Genomic DNA, 23345 nt, shown 5'->3' on the forward strand with positions numbered 1-23345 from the left:
TTGGGTAACTTTAATGGAGAATCAGTGTAGTAATAATAGTAATAGTATTCTTATTGAAGAGGCAGATTCAGCTTTCAGCAAATGCCAAACTCTTCCCAGGTTTAAGTTTTTCTGCCTTGGCAGAACTTTAAAAAGGTCATTGCCTCAAGATGCTGAATTTGGAGAGCACCAGATTCAGAGGGTACAGATGGCACTTTTAGTCTTTCACCAATATAGCATTTAATCAGGTTAGCACCTAGTTAGTCAAATTAAATAGTCAAAATAGGAAGCTGCCATCCCCTGACCTTCAAGACAGTTTCCTCTGTAGCAGAACCTTGGTGTCCTAGAGTCTCTGCCTCTACCACCTCCCAGGGAACAAACTGCCTTCCCTGACCCCCTACCCTATTAAAAAGAAGGACATGCTTCCTGTTACTTGGCCTGGTGTAGTTTATGGCCCTCATCCTAGGCACAAAAATTCCTAGTTACAGCTCTGCTCAAAGGTCCAATCCTGCAGGATCTTTCTGCAACAGGAGGTGAACCTACCTGGTTCCCATCAATGGCGTAATCATACTTGATAGCATAGACTTTCCCTACAGACACAGCAACTGCATAGGCCACCACAGCAATGGAAAATGAAGCAGTAGCCATCTGAGAAAACATGTTTACTGATGGAAGAACAGGGGGCAAAAACCTATTGGGTTTTAAAAAAAGAAAAAGCGTTCATCATACTTGCCTACAATCAGTGGTATCTCTTTGACTTGCCAAATATTATATAAACTCACATGCATACTATATGTAGAAGTATAATAACTCAAAGATAATATAGAAATGTAGAATGTTCTAACAACAAACTGTATCTTATTCACATTGTTTTTATTGTTATTGCTTTCCACAAAGGCTTATTTCTTTAAGGTTAAACCTAAGCTCTTTTGGGATCCCCAAAGGCAGTAGTCCTCTTTGTACCTCTGCAAAAAACAAAATTTGGATTTTGTAAACTTGTTAATAATAGTTCACATTTACATAGTGCTCTAAGGTCTACAAACTACTTTTTTTCACAACAGCCCTTTGCGAAATATAGTATTACTATCCCCATTTGAGATATGAGGAAAGTGAGGCTAAGAAACAAGAAGTAGCCTGTCCATGTCCAAAGAGGTAGTAAATGTCAGAGCTAGTATTTGAAACCCAAATCTCCTGGGACAGCGAAGTGGTACAGCAGATAAAGCGCCAGGGTTGGAGTCAGGAAGACTCCTCTTCCCCAGTTTAAATCTGGTCTCAGACTTCTACAAGCCGTGTGACTCTGGGCAAGTCACTTAGCTCTGTTTGCCTCAGTCTCCTCATCTGAAAAATCATCTGGAGAAGGAAATGGCAAATCACTCCAGTATATTTGCCAGGAAAACTCCAAACAGAGTCACAAAGAGTTAGGAACAACTGAACCGTAACTCCTAACTGTAAATCTAATGCTCTTTCCACGACACCATTAGTAGGTCCCATGTCAACCTATTTCATACACTTATGCCTTCTGGTAGAGTCCTTTTTCTTGGATTCTCTTTACCTGAATTTCCTCTTTTCCTGAATTCTCACTACTACCACCCTGGCACAGGCCTTTATCAACTCACTTATTTAATACGCACTTCTAAAACATGACATGAGGTACTTAATTTATGCATGAAGAGGTTAGAATGACTGAGAAGAGACTATAGATACTGAGATGCCTAGGTAAGAAATTCATGGCTTTGTGAAGATCCATAACATGGAGATTAAGGTTGTTTGTTTGCTTTTATCAGTTTTATACTACACTATCTTCAAGGCAAAGAAAATACCCCATTTGCTGTGAGATCACAGGCTAAGTTACTAGTCCCCAGAAATTTGCACCTAGATGCCAGCCTGGATCTTTGCTCTACACAAAGAGAGAAACTTAGGTATGGAATTTGCAGAAATGACCTTACATTCAAGCAGAGAAGGCAGTCACCTACATAGTATAATATGGAAGATACCTGAAAGGGATTGCAGCCTTAAATAGTATCTCTCTCACTTAATCTAATTACTAAAATTCCATTAAAGAAATCATCCTATAATCAGAAAGATTGTTGTTTGTTGTTTTTTGTCCTTTTTTTAAACAAAGGAATAAGAGATTTCTCAACCAAGGCTCATATAAGCCCCAATAATCTTATTAGTTGTTATTTGTCTTTTGGTTCTCAGAGAGGACCAATGACATCAGGAGAGTGACAGGAGGGTGCTGTCTTAACTTGCAAGCGAATTGGATTTGAGTGAAGCAGAGTTCTGCAGTCATCGGCCTCTCATTCTTGGCCGTAGTCACTGGAGTCCAGTGGCAAGACATAGGTCGGGACCACTGGCAATGGCCCAGGATGCAGTGGGAAGGTCTTCCCCTCCTTGATTGATTCTTTTGTGAAGGCAAAGGAGGCCCTCTTTTATCTCACTTCTTACTTAACCTTTAATTACTGAATGGGTGTTGCCTCAGTTTTCCTGAGAAAGACTTTAGTTTAAAAAGGCCAAGGTCTCCCACTGCAGTTAGAGAAGTGCCCTAGAGAAAGATAATATGCCAATTTATACTTGTTCACACTAAGATATGAATGATTGGTAATCAGGTCACACCCTGAAAGGAAGTTTTGACAGAAAGAATTAAGGGCTTTAGGGACCTGGAGAATGCGTTGCAGAAGGGTTACACCAAAGAAGAGAGAAAATGATTCAGTATGGGAAGCACCAAGAAGCACACAACTTACTTCTAGGAAAATATGATCCTTGGGAGTCACCTGATTAAAATCCCTGCCGATGCTTCCCTCTGGCCGACGAGCATGCTGATATCTGCCCAATTCTTAAAAAACCTTTATTTGATCCACTCAGACTGATAGTTATCGATCTCAATCTCATCTCCCTTTGGTGGCAACATTTTTTGAGAAGGTCATCTACCACGAGTGCTTCCCACTTCCTTTCTTTTTACTGCCTTCTGACTCTACATTATAGCTTCTGACCTCATCATTCCTCTGAAACTGCTCTTTCCAAAGTTACTAATGATCCCTTCATTGCTAAATCTGATGGCTTTTCCTCACTTCTTGGCTTCTCTGCAGCCTTTAACACCATTGATCAACCTTTTCTTCTTGATACTCTCTATAGGCTTTTGTAATACTACTGTCTCCTAGCTGTACTTCTAATTGTCTGACTGCTCCTTCTCAGTCTCCTTTGCGGCAACTTCATCTGGCTCCAGCTTGAGAGCCATGAATGCCCCCTCAAGGCTCTGTCCTGGGTCTTCTTCTCTTCTTTCTCTATACTGTTTCACTTGATGATCTCATCAGCTCCCCGATTCCGTTATCATCTCAATGCAGATGATTCTCATATACATTTGTCTAGCCTCTCTCTTGACCTCCAGTCTTCTATCACCAACTACCTATTGGACATTTCAAACTAAATGTCTCATAGACATCTTAACTTCATTGTGTCAAAAACTGATCTCATTATACTCATCCTGCCCCCAAACTCACCCTTCTTCCTAACTTTCCTGTTACTGTCCAAGGTACCACCATCCTCTAAGTGACTCAGTCTCCCAAACCAGATGTCATCCTTGACTCCTCAGCTCTCTGTCACCCCCTATATCCAATCAATTGCCAAATTCTATAGTTTCCACCTTCTCCTGCCTCCAAAACATCTCCTGTATAAGTTCCTTTCTTTTCTCTGACACTACCACCACCCTGGCACAGGCCTTTATTAACTCACTCTTCAATTATTGCAATAGCCACTTGGTTAGTTTACCTGCCTTCATGATTCTTTTTTCTTAAAATACATAAATAGTATTTATTATTTTCTAATTACATGTAAAGACCTCCTAGAAGATCAAATATAAAACCCTCTGACTTTCAAAGCCCTCTCTAACCTGGCCCCTTCCTACCCTTCCAGTCTTCCTATATCTTACTCCCATCCATGTATTCTGTAATCCAGTGGCAATGGCCTTCTTGCTGTTTGTTCCTCTCACAAGATAGTCCATCTCCCAACTCTTGGCATTTTTACTGGCTATTCCCCATGCCTGGCACTCTCCCCTTACACATCTCTGCTTCCAGGCTTCCCTGGCTCTCTCCAAGTCTCAGCTAAAATCTCACTTTCTGCAAGAAGCCTTTCCTAGATCACCTTCATCTTAATTAAGATACACACACACACACACACACACACACACACGTATATATACATGTATCTATGTACATATACATATATGTAGATATATCTCTTTATATGTATGCATCTTGTTTGTACATTTCTTGCACATATTTGTTTGAGTGTTATCTTTCCCATTAGACTATAAGTTCCTTGAGAGCAGAGACTATTTTTTTTTTGCTTTCCTCAGGGCTTAGCACAGTGTCTGGAATACAGTAGAGGCTTCATAAATGCTTGCTGAGTTGTTGACTAATTTGATTTTAGCAGGGGGAAGGGGAAGGAAAAAGAACAAGCATTTATTCAGTGCTTGCTGTGTGCCAGACACTGTACTAAGCACTTGACAAATATTATCTCATTCTGTAACAACCTCGTGAGGTAGGTGCTGTTTATTATCCTCATTTTATAGTTGAAGAAACTGAGACTGACAGAGAATAAATGATCTGCCCAGGATTACATATCTAGTAAATGTTCAGATTTGAACTCAGGTCTTCTTGACTCTACGCCCAACATTCTATCCCCTGAACCACCTAGTTGCCTCTTTTGGAAAGGAGGAAGAATTAGATGTAAGGGAAGAAGAGCGTGATAAGGGTGCTTGGAAGTTGGAGGAGAAAATTCATAATATTATGGATAAAAGAATGGGAGAATGATGTAGAATGCAGTAAATAGTATAATGGATTTAAAATCAGACTATCTAGGTATGAATCTTAGCTCTGCTTCTTTTCATTTGTGTGACCTTCAATAGGTTATTTCTTGGGACTCTATTTCCTTAGCTATAAAACAAAGGGGTTTTATGAGCTCTAAGGTCCCTTCTAGCTCTAAATCCTAAATTCCCACAATCATTTATAGATAAGGACTAATTACAGGGGAAAACAGAGATTAGATTTCCATTAAAAGCTAGGTATCTACAAGGACTCCACCAGGTCTCATTCACTCAATTCCCAATGCCACTGGCAGATAGGTTCCCTGGAATTATTGCTACTACTACTTTCAGGTCCTAGGAGTAACTCTGGTTGGCTATGATTCTAAACACTATTCCAAGAGATCCCCGCGAGTGCATCTGCCATTAACAGTTAGTCAGTAGACTCAGTGAGTCCTTTGTTACAAAATATTTTCCCCAACACCAGCATATCATCCCACAAATTCACCATTGGAAGGCGGAAATGTTAGCATCAACTTAAAGTACAATGATACAAAGGCACATGTGGAGAGACCTTGCGTTGTCAAGATAACTCACAACTCTCAAACCGAAGGGCCTCAATGTCCTTTCTCTCCCCAGAGGGTCTTCACAAGTTCACTGCAGGGCATGAGTCAATTAGCTGCTTAGCTGGGAAATTTCTGTTGGATCAGCCAGACCAAGGACCAGTTACATAGGTCAGTTTGCTGCTGGAGTGGGTAGAGCAAGTCACTGCTTCTCACCAGGCTCTGTTGGCAGGCAGAGATGCTGCCTGATTAATTGGCTGGCCTTCTGAGCTCAGTCAAAGGGCACTTAGAATCTTTTTGCCACCTTCAGGCACTAGCTTGGCTGGGTGAGACTGCATTCATTTTGGTAAAGCAAGGACCCTTGCCTTCAGATCAATGGAAACGTCTTCCCTTTGCCTCCATCCTTCCTAGCTCTGAGGTGATTTGTCACATGCAGGCAATAGATGAGAGAAGTCTTAGCTCCTCTGGTCAACAAATTCTTCTAGACTCAAAAGCCCTTTCCTTCGGCACACCATGTGACCTTAGTGTGATTAATTCCAATTTAGTCAGTTTCACCCCCAGTTATCCTTTGGGAATTGTATGTTTATGTAAAGATGGAATGAAAGTCAGCATGCCAGTCCATGCCCAGGAGGCAAACTCACTGTTTTGTAATTGAAGTATTCACCTTTGGCACCATTCTAGGGTAGAGAATGTCAATTTGACATCCCAAGAATTTTTCTCTGTCTCAGTCCTTTAGTCTCAGTGGACCTTCAGCTTTAGCCAAAGTCTCACTGGGAAAATCTTCTCTTATAGATATCATACCCCAAATGCCAAATAATAACAAATCTGTACAACTTTAGAATACTTTATAGTTTTGAAAACTCTTTCCTAGTTTTTTGAACTTAAGGAAACATAAAATGTCAGATGGGGAAAGGAACCCAACCATTTTATTTTACAGAAATAGGCCCAAAGAGAGGGACCAATATAGACGGCTCCTCATATAGTGCAACATTTCCCAAGAATGCAAATGATGTCCACCTTATTTTTTTTTTTTAGGCAATTGAGGTTAAGTGACTTGCCCAGGGTCACACAGCTAGTAAGTATCAAGTGTTTGGTCTGAGGCCAGATTTGAACTCAGGTCCTCCTGACTTCAGGGCCAGTGCTCTATCCACTGCACTACCTAGCTGCCCCTTATTTTTTTTTTCTTAATGGAAAGTTTCCACACCACCATTCTTAAGATCAATCCTTTAAGGAAAGTGACAACAGGACCTAAATCCCACAAACATGAAATGTCAGAAGCTTGCCAATATTTTGTTTCCTTATTAAGTCTCGTATTTATTTTGGCTGTTTTGGCTGAACATTAGAAGACTCAAGAAAAGGGGCCTTTTTTGTACTTTAGAAAGATGCGTTATACAATTTAGAAATATCTTGCTATATTTCAAGCTTGAAGAAAATCCACCAACATCCATAAGATTCATTCTTCATCCTCATTTTCCAAAAAGCCACCCAGACTGTGCTGCTACGATATCTCCCTCCCCCATCTGAACGGTGTTCCTTGTAGAGCAAACTAGGTCAGTTTTTCTACTGCTATAAAGACATTTATAGGCCTTACTTTTGTCCAAGTATCTGGGGCTATTTAGGCTAGGAGGCTATGCATTTTCTCTTCCTAAGCCTATGGCAAAGGCAGTACAAGGGTTATTACCCTAATTTGACCAATAAAGAACTGAGACACAGACAAGTGAAGAGACTTTTTCAATATCACATGAATCCTTCACGAAAGATCTTCAAATTGAAACAGAGGTTTCTCTATGTCTACCTAGCCTACCACTCTCCCCACCACACCAAGCCGAAGAAATGCCTATCAATCCCATTTCAGTTGGTGGATGTCATCCAAAGACTTTAGTGCTGCAAATATAAACTTCAAAAAGCTACAAAGAACAATCTGAGTGCAAAATTTGGCCCGTAGAAATCGAGACTGAGAGCCAAAAGGTACCTTAGTAGTGGTCATTTGATAGATGTGGAAACTGCTGCCCAGAGAGGTGGTTTCTTCCCCAAGGTCACATAGGTAGGAAATAGCTGAGCTGAGATTTGAAAACAGGGTCTCTGATTCTTTCCAAGACACCTCTGCATGTTGCAATTGATGTTACTGGCCCATATTAACCAGATTAGATTGTCATGACGCATACACAAGCCCAAATCAGAACTCTGGAGCTAGCTAAGTCTCTGTAAGCACTTTTAAAAGAGAATGAAAAAGAAAAGCTGCAGGCTGTGTTCAAATAAAGAGAACTCTCTAGTCTAGACAATATTACTAGTTGTTTCACTCTTTATACAAGCAGATATTTCTTTTAGATTTGTACATCTATGAGCAGGGCCATTGAAGGAATACTCCTGAAAAGCAATTTGATATAAAGGGCTCTGTTTAAATATTAATATTAAATTAATATTAATACAAGAATGAATAAAATTAATATTAATATTTAATGATAATTAAATTAATGTTAAAATATTGAGTTAAGATGATTATATTAGTATTACCAAAGACGGATACCCTACTCACCCCCTTGGAATGGATTTAACAATGCCAGCATTGCACTTTTTTTCTAGGTCGACTCCATATGAAATGGCTGCAGCTATAATTGTCTAAAATAAAGCAAAAAAAAAAAGACAGAAAAAAATCTCTGATTTTTAAAAATATCTCTTCTTGCAATATTGTCACTATATTTATGTAAATAAATGCATATTCTACTTACCATAATCACTTCTATAGGAATAGGAATAGGAATTTTGTGTTTGAATCTATCATTTATTTCCTTAACAGCTAAACAAATAATAATGGTAAGCAGTCCAGCAATGAAATCTGCGATGTTTGTGGTACTAATGTTCTCAAATATCTCAACCAGAGTCTATAAAAAAAGGAAAGTGATTCACTTTTTTAAAAAATTGTATTAAAAGTTTGACAGCAAACATCACTACAAGCAGCCCAATTTGCTTCACAACTATGACGTTTAAGTTAATTATAATTCATAATGTATCAAAACAATTATTTGGTCACTCCCTTTAAGTCTTCATCAGGATTCTTTTGGTATGTGCCATGGGGTTCTACTTTTTTTTTTCTTTGTAATTTTTTAAGGGTCTTTGCAGATTCTTTATATTTCCTGTATTTGCTGGCCCAGGCTAATTTTCTTTCTGTTGCAAAAAGATAATATTCCTGTTCTCACAGATTATCAACCTGGGAGCTCATGTAAACACTGTGATGCCATCACATTTCACTTGCTACCTTTCTGTGTGCACCATTGTGCTAGTGATTGTACAGAGGTAGTTCAATGCATCAGATTTCTTATTGCTTAACCATAAGCAATGCCTCAAGTTCTAGATTCAGAGAAGTCTGGAAGGACTGGCACAGAATGAAATGAGAAGAGTCAGAACAATTCACACAATGGCTGAAACATTGTAATGGAAAACAAGTCTGAAAGATAAAAACTCTGATCCACCTAATGACCAACCATGATTCCAGAAGACCAATGATGAAGCTTGCTTGGATTAATGATTAAGCATACTTCCTATCTCTTGGAAGAGAGTTGATGGGCTGGAGATGCAGAATGAGACATGCATTTCAGACACAAACAATGTGTGGATTTGTTTTGGTCCACTATGATTATTTATCACAAAAAAGACTTAAAAAAAATTTTGGAAGAGAATAACTGCAGGAAGGGGTGAGGATTTGGCTATAGTGATACTAAAAAAAAAGTATAAATGAACCACTTTTTAAATGCGCAGAATTGCACGAAAGGGGATTCGTAGGATTCAGACTGGAACAACAGCTTTGAAATAAACCTGTTGAATTTTTTAAAAAAATTTTAAACTAGCTATATGTAATTAAAGATCACAGTTTGATATGCAATCTTCTCTTTTTCTGTTCTTTACATATGGAAACATACATGTTTATGGGTGTTTGTCAAGTTCAAAATAATAAAAGATAAAATTAAAATTAAAAAATGCATCTGATTCCTAAGCTCTGTAAAAATGATTTTAGTAGCACTGGATACTGACAAGAGTTGTTTTTGTTGTTGTTCAGTCATGTCCAACTCTGTGACCCCATTTGGAGTTATCTTGGCCAAAATACTGTAGTGGTTTGCCATTTCCTTCTCCAGCTCATTTTACAGAGGGGGGAAATGAGGCAAATAGGGTTAATGACTTGCCCAAAGTTACACAGTAAGTATCTGAGATGGGATTTGAACTCAGATCTTCCTGACTCCAGGCCTGGTACTCTATCCATTATGCTACCTAGAGTACTACACTGGTAATCTGGTGACAAACATGGGGACTTGGGCTAAGTACAAATTCTGTAAGTCTCAGATTCTTTATTCTGCAAAGTGACAGGGTTGAACTAAATCATCTTTAGTGTCCCTTTTGTTTCTAAAATTCCATAATTGATTCAGAGAGTCAATCAACAAATATTTATTAAGCACCTGCTATGTGTCAGATACTGTGCTAAGAGTTGATTATATGAAAAGAGTCAAAAGACAGTGCAGTGGATAGAACACCTGCCCTAAAGTCAGGAAGACCTGAGTTCAACTCCAGCCTCAGGCCAAACACTTGACACTAGCTGGGTGATCCTGGGTAAGTAACTTAACCTCAATTTACTTAAAAAAAAAAAAGACAGTCCCTGCCCTCAAAGAGCTTATAACAGGGAATTTTATAATTAAATTGTATAAAACAAATTTTATTTATAAAGTTTATAAATTAAATTAAAATAACTTGAAAGTATCATTTGCTGACCATCATGTTCATAATCTTGGCATAGAAATTTTGAGACTCTTAGAGTAAAAGTTATGACCACACATATGACCACGAGGTTATGATGACAATTCTCTAGACAATTCAAACACACAAAACACCCTAAACACCATTATGTCAATTGAGTGATATTTCAGGTAAAACTTTTGTTTGAGCCTGAATGATCTTGGTAAATGTCATAATACTCTGATTGGCTTGGTATGTATAGATACAAATGGCAGGTAATGTTGGGAGTTGGGAGATCTCGGGAAGTGTAAAGCCAGGTCTTTGAAGACAAGGACTGTTTCATTTTTGTCTTTGTTTTGAGCCTTCACTTGGCAGTTAGCTGTGGGACCATGAGTAAGTCAATTCAATTTCTCCATCTAAAAAAACATAATTAAGTAACTTGCGTTAGTTGACTCAGAATTCTTATGAGGAAAACATTTCACAAAGTGCCACACAGATGGTAGGAACTCTACAATAATTAGTGTTTTTAATCAAATCCTTTCCAGCTCTAGTTTTCTATGACTTTATGCCAATTTGTATGCAAAAAAATTTCCCAATCTCCAAAATCATCCTGTCTGTGTATGCTAATAAAGAGGTATGCCATGATTCACACAGAATTAGGCTGGCAAAGGTCATAGAATCACAGATTTAGACCTGGAAAGGACCCTAGAGGTAGGTCATCCAGAGAAACCCCCTCATTTTAAACTTGAGGGAAATGAAATGACTTAGTCAAGGTCACACAGGAAGTAAGTAGCAAAATCTTTGGATATGAACCCAGGCCTTTGGATTCCAAGCCCACAGCATGTGTCAACTATAGATACATTCTGAGTATTTTTTGAGGCAGGCACCAGTTTTTACACTTGAATTCAAGAATTTTTAAACTACTTTTTGGAGGCAGCTAGGTGGTGCAGTGGCTAAAGCACCCGCCCTGCAGTCAAGAGGACCTGGGTTCAAATGTGACCTCAGACGTTTGACACTTAACTAGCTGTGTGACCCTAGGCAAGTCATTTAACCCCATTGCCTAGTCAAAAAATAAATTAAAAAAATAATAAACTAGTGCTTCCCCCTAAGGTAAGGACTCAAGAAAAACTAGTTTTGTTTTATAACTAGGCTACTCCTGAGGGGAAAGGAACATGTTTTTTGAGAGAGCTGGAAAAGAGAAAAACCCCAAGAAGAGAATGAAGAGCTTTGAAATATCAGAGTCATCCCTGTGGGAATTATAGATCAAGATGCTTCTACTCAGTTATTTCAGGCATAGAATCTCCACTCAATGGCGGAAGATGGTGCTTCATTTCACTTATTCTGAATAAGTCTTTGTTTTCTAGACCCCCTTCAAACTCAAGCCAAAGGGACTGGAACATCTTGTAAGTTGTAAACTGTAGCTTACCCATTTCCAGCAGGCATGCTGTACTTGCAGCCCTCATGTCAACAATAAACTGTTCTCAATTAGCCTATAGTAATGCCTCATTTATCGAGAGATTTCTGACTCAGAAAATTCAATCATCTCAAATACATGCGAGAACAAGAAAGTGAGCAAAGAAAATCTTGAAGGGCTACAAAGTCTGTGCACTAAACCTCATGAATACGATCCATATAAGAACCTCTAGGACATCCTCACTTTTAGCTCATCCTCTTTTTTTCTTTTAACTTATTTCATTTTTAATTTATGGACTAAAACAAGCATTTCTATAACATAGTACAATAAAAAGATGATTGCACACAAACTGCAAATATACTATACACAATTTACTATACAACAAAATCATATAAATGCCTTTTTTTCTCCCCCCCCCAACCATGGCTACCATTAGACACAAATATTAACTTTTGATTTAGGCACAGTTCTTTTTCTTCTTTTTTTTTTAATTTATTTTTAGTTTTCAACAATTACTTCCATATGCTTTTGAGTTTTAAATTTTAGGCACAATTCTAATGAATATTTGTTGATTGAGTTTTCAAGCCCACTAGAGAGAAGCAACAAATTAGAAGTTGGGAGGTACTTTCTAGAGGAAGGCACCTGACTCTAGTAAGAGGTTAAGAACTAGGGGAGGGGAAAGGATATCACAGCAAGGGAGGAAAGAAAAACCCAGAGAATGCAGACCTAAAAACTAAAAAATCTAGCAGTTGGGGGCTACTTTTTGATGCACTCTAGTAGACACTGATGGCATTGTTAGATTGAAGCACGGGACAATAATTGATGTTTGGGAAGATGACTGAATCATTTAAGAAAAGGGTAGAGCTGAGTATTGGCAGACGCTGAGTCTAATTCATGCACAAAAGGAATTCCCACTATCACATATATGACAAGTGATCGACTGTTAGGAAGTTTTTCCTGACATCAAAAGCCTAAATTGGTCTCCGGGCTACTTATACTCTTTGCTCCTGGTTCTGTCCTCTGGGACCAAGCAGGAGGAGTCCAATACCTCTCCAAATCCCAGCTCTTCAAATGCGTGAAGACAAGCTATCACATCCCTGCTGAGTCTTCATTTCTTCTAGCTAATCACTTCCAGATTCATCTATCAACCTTTAAGGACCTTCCTAGTTTCTGTCCTCTGGACACTTTCCAGCTTATCATACCCTTCTTAAACCATGCTCAGGATGAAGCCTGGTGAGGGCAAAGTCCAGGGGGGGTTATGACTTGTATTGCTGGAAGCTATGCCCTTTTTCATGCAGCTCTGATCAAATTAGCTTATTTCATCATCCACACCACACTGCTGACTCATACATATTGAACTTATAAAACCCCCAGACAGTTTTTTAAATATGTTTAACTATTCATGCCTCCTTATCTATACTTATAAGGTTAATAGTTTTTAAACCCAAGTGCAAGACTTTTTTTTTATCCTTACTCAATTTTATCTTATTAGACTCAACTAAGAACTCTAGCTCAGAGGTCTTAAACACACGGGGGTGGGGGGTTGGGGCGGCATTTAGCCTACAACATTCCGAAGTGTAGTCTAACTCAGATTAAACTATAATTGGTAAATATTTAACAAAATAAATTAAAATAAAATATAGATAACATTAATATGTAATTTTCTAAGTCAATACCCACACCAGGAATCATCCTTTTTTTTTTTTTTTTGGTGAGGCAATCAGGGTTAAGTGACTTGCCCAGGGTCACATAGCTAGTGAGTTTTATTGTATCTGAGGCCAGATTTGAACTTAGGTCCTCCTGTCTCCAGGGCTGGTGCTCTATCCACTGTACCACCTAGCTGCCCCCCCCTCCCTGCCCCAGGAATCATTCTATATAGTTTAGTGTCTCCCTCCCACCCCCCCAACCCCCACTGGCTCCCTTTCAATTTGAGTTTGACCCTATTGCTCTAGCCAGTCAAGATCACTCTGGATCCTGACCTTCATTCAGTGCGTAAATTATCCCTCTCAGTTTTGTATCATTTGCAAATTCTTCGAGCATACTGTCTATACCTTTATTCATGTCCCTGACAAAATGTCAATCATCGCAGGGCTAAGCACAGATCCCTGGGGTATGCCACTATAGACCTCCTGTCTCTTTGACATTGAATATTGCTAGCTACTGTTGTACTATCATCTAATCCATGCTCTCTCCATCTTCTCCACAAGAATAGATGAGCTATGTTATTAACAGCTTTACTAAGAGTTAGGTAAATTATACCCAGAGTTAGGTGGCACTGGACCCGGAGTCAAGAACTTGTGTTGTTTAGTTGTGTCCAACTCTTTGTGATCCTGTTTGGGGCTTTCTTGACTGAGATACTGGAGTGGTTTGCCATTTCCTTCTCCAGCTCATTTTACAGATGAGGAAACTGAGGTAAACAGGGCTAAGTGATTTGACCAAGGTCACACAGACAGTAAGTGTCTGAGGCTGGGTTTGAACTCAGGTCTTCCTGACTCCAGTCCCAGCACTCTATCCATATAATTCTAAGAATGAAATGTTTAATAACTAATTATCATTTAAACATTATTTGATCATAGTTTTTTTTAAACTTTCCTATTAAGTTCTATACCTCTAAATCCAATGCAAAAAAACCCCTCAAATTTATTAAAACACATAAACTTGGAGCAATTATTTACCTTTTTCCAAAAGACCTAGTTTCAGATTCTACCTCTGACACATACTGACTGTGAGACTCAAGTCACAACCTCTCAACGCTTTAGGCAACTCCCTAGGAATAGGGAAGATGCTTATCTGAATTACTAGAAATTTCCTTATCCAAGTCTAGTCCCTATCCCTATTTATCTTATAAACTCTCCCGTTCATTTAATTCAAAAATTCATTACAGGAATACCTGGTTAATCTGTGTGAACATATGCAAATCTTTAAAAAACAAGTTTCCTTGATACATCTAAAATGTCCTCCAATTTATGAATAATCAGTATATAACTTTTCAGGGTTCTGTCTATTCTGTGAAATGAAATACATCTACATTTTTTATGACAATTTATCCAATAATATTCAGTGTTTCCTTGTTAAAATCTCTACCAAGAATGGTGAGTTTCCTAATGAAATCAAATTTAGACAAAAAAAAAAAAGAAACCACAAACAAACAAACCCAGCAACAGGGTAAATTAGAATCTACTTTTAGTTCAAGTATTCTACCAAGAGGTTAACTACATCACAATTGATGAGGGCCTCTGTAAAATATTTTTTCCTCACCTGTTTTTAGATACTTAAAGATATTTAATTAACTTAGAAAATGTATTTCTAGGCAACATCATTTTGATAGTTGTCCTTCCTTTGTACAATATTGCTCAGGTAAATCAAACAATAAAGAAATACATGCCTAGTTTTATTTATGGATTCTTGATTACAAATTAATTGTTTCTTTTGTTTTTGGCTAGGCAATGGGGTTAAGTGACTTGCCCAAGGTCACACAGCTGGTAAACGGTATGTGTCTGAGGCCAAATTTGAACTCAGGTCCTCCTGACTCCAGGGCTGATGCTCTATCCACTGTGCCACCTAGCTACTCCATGAATTAATTGTTAATACATCCTAAATCCATGTCTACAGTGTAGAATCATTGATCTAGAGTCAGAAGGAATCTTATAACAAGTCTAGTCCAACCCCTCATTTTATAAATGAGGTTAAGTAACTATGCCCATAGGTCCTAAGTGGCAGAGATGAATGTCTAAAACAGGTCCTCTGACTTCAACCAGTATTATTCTCATACTAATACCTGCTTGAAGTTAAGCTTTTCCACAGTTGCATTGTATATGACACAAAGCAAGATCAGCCCTAAAATAGTTCTTTTCTGGCTTTTACTGGCTTATATTTCACTGTCAAAAGAAATCAGCTTGATAAAGCTGTATAAGTATCAGAATCCATATACATACAAATACAGATTAATCCCGAAATATTCATTTTCTTGCCTTTTCCCCTTAGCAGTGAGAATCTAGAAGTAGCCACCAAAGGATAAATTTCACAGGATCTCCTTACCTGCTGAAGCTCCTTACTTTCAATCTGGATGACAAGTAACTGCTGGGGAAAGCTTACTGTTTTTAAAAAAAATCTAGATACTACGCTAAGGACACACCATTTGACAGAAGTTGCTGGGAAAAATGAACAATAGTCTGGCAGAAATTAGGTTTAGACCAGCACCTCATACCATTTACCATGGTAAGCTCCAAACAGACACATAACCTAGATATAAATAGTCATATTATAAACAAATTAGAGGAGCAAGGAAGACATTACCTTTCAGATCAATAATGAAAGAAAGGGGGCAGCTGGGTGGTATAGTGGATAGAGCACCATCCCTGGAGTCAGGGGGACCTGAGTTCAAATCTGGTCTCAGACCAGACATTTGACACTTACTAGCTGTGTGACCCTGGGCAAGTCACTTAACTCCAATTGCCTCACCAAGAAGAAAGGAAGATTATCATAAAATATTAAGTTGACAATATTGGTTACATAAAATTTAAGTAGTTTTACATATATAAATACAATGCAGTTAAGATTAGAAGGGAAAGAGTTACATGGGAAAATGTTATTTTCAGTAGGCTTCTTGGATAAGATTTTCTAAAATGTATTAAAAAACTGATTCAAATTTATAAGAATAAAAGCCATTCCCTAAATAATAAGTGGTTAAAGGTTATGGACAAGCATATTTCAAGGGAAGAAATACAAACTATCTATAGTCATATATATGAAAATATGTTCCAAATCAGTAATGTATTAGAGAAATACAAATTAAAGCTACTTTAAGGTTCCACCTCATGCAAAGGGGAAAAATGACAAATTTTGGAGGAGCTATGGGAAAATAGGAATGCTGAAACACTGTTGGTAGAGCTGAAAATTGGTTTAACGGTTCTAGAAAGCAATGTGGAACTACACTGGAAAAGATACTAACCTCTAGAAGTTCCTTTGTTCCAGAAATTACACTAATAGGCTTACATCCTAAAGAGACCAAGGAAAGAAGTAAAGAACACAACTGTACGAAAATATGTAAAGCAGTTCTTTGTCATAGAAAAGAACTGGAAACTAAGGCGATGTCCATCTACTGGAGAATGGCTGAACAAATTGTGGTATATAAATGTAATGGAATACTATTGTGCTGTAAAAAAGAAAAAAAAAGATGGTTTCAGAGAAACCTGAGAGGATTTGTATGAACTCACATAGAGTGAAATGAACAGAACCAAGAGAACAATGTACATTTTAACATATATTGTAATAAATAATATTTCTGAAAAACTTAAGAACTCTATCACACAACGTTCAAGCATGGTTTCAGAAGCATGGCTTCATCATCTTCATGATGAAGAATGCTGCCCATCTCATGACAGAGAAGTAATAGGATAATATACAACATATATACATAAGGTCAATGTGAGAATTTGTTTTGCTTGATCTGGGTTTTGTAATTTGGTTGTTTTTTTGTTTGTTTTGGGTTTTGGGGGAGTTTTTTTGTAGTTCTTTTTCTTTTCTTTGTCACCACTAGGGAAAGGGGGAAATAAGAGAAAGAAAAAGTCCTTGATAACTAAAAATAAAACTGTAACTTTAAAAAAGAGACTTTGGACTTTATTTACATGAGCGGGATAAAGAACAGCCATGTGGCACAGTGGATTAAGAGCCAGCTTTGGAGTCAGACAACACCTGGGCTCTCACTGGCCATATGACTATGGATGTCACTTAACCCTTCAGTACCCCAGACAAGACCCAAAGGCTCCTAAGTTGCATAGTAGGTACTTCTCTCATTGGTAGAAAGCATTTCCTCACTGAGAGTGCCCTATGCTAAAGAAATTGCAGTTCTGGTGCCCTTCAAAATAAGCAAGATTCATGGCAATAATTTTGAATTGTAGCCAAGATCATCTTTTTATCTTTCTCTTAGGAAATTCTGTGAGGAAAGTCTTGCAAAAGCCTTTTTTAACTTTTCCTTTTCCTCCCTGCCTCTAGTTTTTCCAGTATTTTTAAAATTCTATTTTTAAAGATTTCCCCCCTCATTTAAGTCTAATATTTCCTTTTCAATTTCTTTGTCTTCATTATATTTAGCTGTCAGTACTGCAGGACACAAAGCTCACAATTAGAGAGGGAAGAGGGGAAGAGAGAGAGAGAGGAAAGAAAGAGAAAGCAAAGAAAGAGAAAAAGAGAGAGGAAAGAATAACAGAGAAAGAAAGTAAGAGAGAGAAAAAAAGAAATAGAAAAAGAGAGAGAGGAAAGACAGAAGAGAGAGAGCAAAGAGAAACAGAAAGAGAGAAGAAAGAGAAAAACACAGGGAGGGAGAGAGAGAGAGAGAGAGGAGAGAGAGAGAGAGAGAGAGAGAGAGAGAGATAAAATTAGCCACATTCCTGGAGGAAATATCTTACAACAATCTTTCAGTTTTCCCTTAAGGAGACAGCTGCTCCTTTGAATTTGTTGAAGGATTCTGTTGTGAATGATCATGACTGATAACACCAGAAGTAAAGTCCTATTCTCCAAAGTTACCTAACTCATAGGACTATTATGAAAGGGCTTCTAGGCCTCCTGATTCACATCAAAAGAACACACCTTATTCAGTATTAAACTGGAATAGCTCAAATACCTCCATACAACTTGGCCAGGCCCTGAGGAGGCTCTCCTAGAACTCTAAGAATAATGGGGACCACAAAAGGGCTCCCTTAAAACTTAACTTATTAATGAGATTATAGTTTTGTTTTGTTGTCATTTCACTGGCCTTTCACTGCTCAAAGCTTTGCTACACCACCCTTCCCCTTCCTACTGTTTCCTTTTGCTAGTTTCTATGATTCTATCCAACCCTAATCGCCTTTCCTACATCTGCTGTCTAGTCTTAACTATTTTATAGATTTCTACAACAGCCTCCTTCTGGCCTTCAGTAGTTTTAACTACTAAAATTTAGAACAAGTAGTCAGGTTAATTCATCTCAAGAAAATAAGGACACCAGATAAAGTGAAAAACAGGCTTGTGTGGAAAGGAAACAAGTATATACATGTCAAAATAAGAGTAGAATCAATGGGTGCCCAAACATTGCTGTTTGCCCATCACATTTATTTTCTATGCTGTTGCTTTCAACTAGCTTACATAGACCACTAAGCCTACATCGTAAATCTATCCATTGTCGGCTCAGTCTTTTCACTTTTCTTGTTTCAGTACCCATCTCTTTATCCAAAATGGATCTGTAGTCATGCCTTGCTTGAAATGCTGTTCCTGGAGACAAAATATCTCTATTTGCCAATGGATCTGTAGACATAAGATCATTAGATTGTTAAGGAGTTCCATTCCTGGATAGCCAGGTAGGACAGAGATCAGTGAAGGGCCTCCTCCTAAGTTCAAAAAACAGGGCAACATCCTGGGTTTAGAACCCAGGAGACTTAGGTATAGAGACAAGCTGACCTGAAGAATATGACAGTGAGATAACTGAGGGGTTGGAAGAATAAAGGAGTAAGCCAGAATTAGTCAGTGTAGAAGGTATGTAGATGGATTGAATTCAGGAAATTGCAAGTGTTTTCAAGTACCCAAGCTTCCTAATGAAAGACAAATCCATTCTTTTTAACAATAACAATCTGTGGGTAATGCTATTTCGCACTGAATTGTATATAAATATGTGTGTGTGTGTGTATGTGTGTGTGTATGTATAATAGCATATATATTATATATATATATATATATATATATATGAAACTAGTCTTTTTGCCACATGAAGGACAATGGATAGATGCACATTGGGCATAACTAGACTGTAATTATGGTCAATCATCTGTATTATAGTTGATCAATTATGTGAAAGAATTCCATGTGTGACTGGAAATGGAGTTGGGCCAGTCATGTAACAAAAGTCAGTGATGATCATGAGACAGCATATATCCACTGCATAGGTGACCTTTTCATGTTAAAGAGATTTCAAGGAAGATGTCAATACATTGAGAGGATTTCAGGATTATAGGCGAAGAGTCTCCATGGATGAAAGGGCATGAGGGTTGTGATCTCGACTAACTGGGGTGGGGGGAGGGGAACACAGAATTGATGAGGTCACCAATCTATTGAAGCAATGCACCAAGTAGGCACAGAAAGAATAAGGGATTTGGTAGGAAAAGAAGCAAGGAAAACAACAACCATCAGCTGTTGCTCCTTCTGACTATGCCATTTCTGTCTATAACTCAGCCATTTACCAGATCTTCCATGTTCAGGATTTGAGGGTTATCTCAGATTCTTTCCTCCCCATCACCTCTCATAACCTCATAAGCTCTCAGTTATCAAGTCCTATTTCCCCATCTCCACATCTTTCACCTCTATTGCCTTCTCTCTATTCCCACAACCTGCCCTAGTTCAGACCCTCATTACCACTTCCAGGATTGTTTGCATTAGACTCCTTACAGGTCTTCTTTCTACTCTCTCCCACTCCATCCAATCCTTCCTTTACGACAGTGCTGAGCAAGTGGTATTAATTCATATAGTGCTTTAGAGTTTGCTAAGCATTTTGCAAGTGTTTTCCCATTCGATTCTCACAATAATCCTATGAAGGAGGTACAATAATTAACCCCATTTAACAGATGGGAAAACTAAGGCTGAGAAGGGTTAAGGGATTTCCCAACATCATGCAGCTAGTATCTGAAGGCAGGATTCAAAATTAGGTCTTTTAACTACTGTGCCACCTGTCTTATACTGAATACTTCTGAATATATTGATAGCAAGAGAAAGAATAGATACTACCTGAGATCAGCACTGGCAGGATCAAAAAAAAAAAAAAGCAAAAATACTCACATATATTATTGAGAGGACACCACTATAATTTTTGGTTGAAACATTGAGGACAATTTTCAGCTGTGAGACAAATACTTGAAAGGCAGCGGCTGTTGTGAATCCTCCAACTAATGGGTCTGCGAGATATCGAACAACGAATCCAATCTGCAAAGCTCCTAATACCAACTAATTCAAGAAGAAAGAAAGAAAAACAAATGGTTTGCTTGGAATGAATGAAAAATGCTACTATTTTGCCTCTAGCTGATATTTGCATAGTGCTGCTTGCATTTACAAAGTTCTTTCCACATACTATCTTATTTTATCCTTCCAACAACCCTGGAGATGCTATAAAATGGGGACAATCAGAGAGATTCAGTGGTTCTCCCATGGTTGCACAGCTAATAAGTTTAAGAGACAGGATTCAAAACCGGGTCTTTTGGGACTCCAGGGCCACTTAGCAGTCCTTTTACCATGCTGTGCTACAGTCTCATATCTGGCAATAATTTTGTCCTTGTTTCCTCAGCACCTAGGACAGTGCCTGGCACACACTAAGCACTCAATAAATACTTGAATTGAGTTGATATAGGTCTTTAAAGATACATCAGTTATCTCACAACTTTGTGAAAGAGATATTTCAGGTATTATTCTCCTCATTTTACAGACAGAGAAACTGAGACTCAGGAAGGTTAAATGACTTAGTTATACTACTAGTAGTAAAAATAACTGACATTTATGGAGAGTATTCCAAAAGTCTTACTGCAAGGTGATGTTAAATCTTACTGCAAAGCTATAATAGCTTAAGTACCTCCATTAAATTTAATAGATTAAATAGATTAGATATCCTGTCTAGCCCTTAAAGTTTGCATACAATATCATTTTATCCTTACAATAACCCTATCAGGCAATACTTACAGATATTACCCCCATTTTACAGATAAGGAAATTGAGGCTTAGAGAGAAGTGACAGGCCAGCTATGGTACAAACATAATAGTATGTATCAGAGAGAAATCTTGAACTGGGGACTGAGTGACAAGCCCTTGGTCACATTTCCAGTAAGGGTCAGAGGTGGGATTCAAACCCAAGTCCAATAAGAAGCTATGATGATTTGATGACAGTCCATACTACTTCAAACGCAAAAATGCTTCTACAAAACCAAATGGCATTTTTGTTCTGGACCTGTGATTTCATTAGCGTGGTGTAGAAATCCCCTCCACCAATGGTGATTGGCAACTCATCTGTAATTTAAATTCTTAAAGAACTGCTCAAAATATAACTGAAAGGTTACTCAAACCCAAAGAGTTTGTGCCCAGAGGGACATAGCTAGGATGAGAGAGAATTTTTTATTTAATTTGCTTTTTGGTGAGGCATTCCAGGTTAAGTGACTTGCAAAGGGTCACACAGTTAGGAAGTGTCAAGTGTCTGACGTCGGATTTGAACTCAGGCCCTCCTCATTCTAAGGCCATAGCTCGATCCACTGTGCCACCTAGCTGCCCTATGAGGGAGAATTTAAGTCCAGATCTTTCTGACTCTAAGAACAGCCCTTCCTCCATTCACTATACCTTAGTGACTCTCCAGTATTGTTAGTTAGTGAAGAAATCATGACTTAAATGTGTATTTGCCTCAGAGATACGTTACCTGTATAATGCCTACTAAAACAGTGAGGGTGCTGGCAATTAACACTCTCTCTGCATCTCTGGCACCAGAGTCTATTCTGGTAATGTTGTCGAGTGTGTCATTGGTGCTAGGCAAGATAAACTGTTCATCAGGGGCCATGCTTAGAACAACAGATCCCACCATCAAACTGACCACAGGAAAGGGTCCTGGAAATTACAGGAATTAATTTGTCATTAGTCAATTAAGAATTACAAATGTCTATACATTATTGTCAGCAATATGCCAATAACCAGCACCTTAGTTAAGAAAAAAATTTTTATTCATTCAGCCAAAAAAGTCAAAATCCCAATTCCTCAGGTCACACATATTGATCTTACTTTCATTTTGTTCCACAATATGCTTATTTCCATCCTGTGTGAGCCCATTTCTCATTTTATTCTGTGTTTTGATCTGTCTGGGGATGAATTAACCCAATGTCATGTTCAGTTTTTCAGGGTTCAAAACAAGATAATGAACAATGAGAGGAGATTGTAGTTTGTTTTTGTTTGTTTTTTACCATGGAAGTAAGCTTTTAATCTAAAAGTCCAGGACAAGAAAGAGACTTAAGGCAAATGAACCCACAGCTTTCTTTTCCCCAGCCAGTCTCTTGCCTATTGAATTCTTTGTCTGAAAAAATGCAGTTCATCTTTTTGTTATTCTTATTGTTGAATTGTGTCCTCTTCACAATCCCATTTGGGGTTTTCTTGGCAAATACACTGGAGTGCTTTGCCACTTCCTTCTCTTGCTCTTTTTACAGATGAGGAAACTGAGACAAAGAGGGTTTGGTCACTTGCCCAGGGTCATACAGCTAGTAAAATGTCTGAGGCCAGATTTGAACTCACAGCGATGGGTCTTCTGACTCCAGGCCTGGTCTTCTAGCCACTGTGCCATCTACCTGCCCCAGTTCATGTCTACTCTGCACTAATTGAAAAGTACTTTCCAAATCTGCAGCAGTCCAAGGCAGAAGGAAGATATGTGCGAAGGCATGGAGATAGAAAATTATGAAGTATATTTAGGGAATAGCAAAAAGTCCAATTTGGCTAAAAGGAAATAAGATTTTAAAAAGCCACATGTCTGATACTATCAGAGGACCTAGGGTTCAAATCTCAGCAATATAGCTTTAGGCAAATCACATTTTCTGGGCCCCCATTTTCTCATCTGTAAAATGAAGGGGTTGGCCTAGATGGTCTCTGAGCCCTAGCTCTAAACATATAATTCTTCAAGGTTCAAAAGTTTGGACTCTATCTGCTAGACAATTGAAGGGATTTGACTTAGGAAGTGGCATGGTTAGACCAATACTTCAGGAAGATTAAGTAGGCAGAACTACCAAAGAAGAGATTGGAGATGGGAAAAATCAATCAACATTTATCAGGTGCTTACTATGTGCCAGGCACTGTGCTAAGCACTAGAGATACAAAAAGAGGCAAAAGACAGTTCCTG

The 23345-nt window shown here is 38.3% G+C and overlaps 1 protein-coding gene across 1 annotated transcript in view; it reads right to left on the minus strand.

The window, feature by feature from the left end:
- Positions 1–23345, minus strand: part of SLC26A4 (solute carrier family 26 member 4) — a 61152-nt gene that overhangs the window by 29527 nt on the left and 8280 nt on the right. The window contains exons 5-9 of the mRNA XM_020984589.2: positions 21888–22072; positions 20273–20437; positions 8070–8222; positions 7877–7959; positions 523–670 (exon numbers count right to left, since the gene is read on the minus strand). Of these exons, the coding sequence (XP_020840248.1) occupies positions 523–670; positions 7877–7959; positions 8070–8222; positions 20273–20437; positions 21888–22072 (734 nt within the window). The remainder of the gene's footprint in view (positions 1–522; positions 671–7876; positions 7960–8069; positions 8223–20272; positions 20438–21887; positions 22073–23345) is intronic.

The sequence above is a fragment of the Phascolarctos cinereus genome, unplaced genomic scaffold, assembly GCF_003287225.1.
Source record: "Phascolarctos cinereus isolate Bilbo 61053 unplaced genomic scaffold, phaCin_HiC Scaffold_1;HRSCAF=81, whole genome shotgun sequence".
NCBI classification, from domain to species: Eukaryota; Metazoa; Chordata; class Mammalia; order Diprotodontia; family Phascolarctidae; genus Phascolarctos; species Phascolarctos cinereus.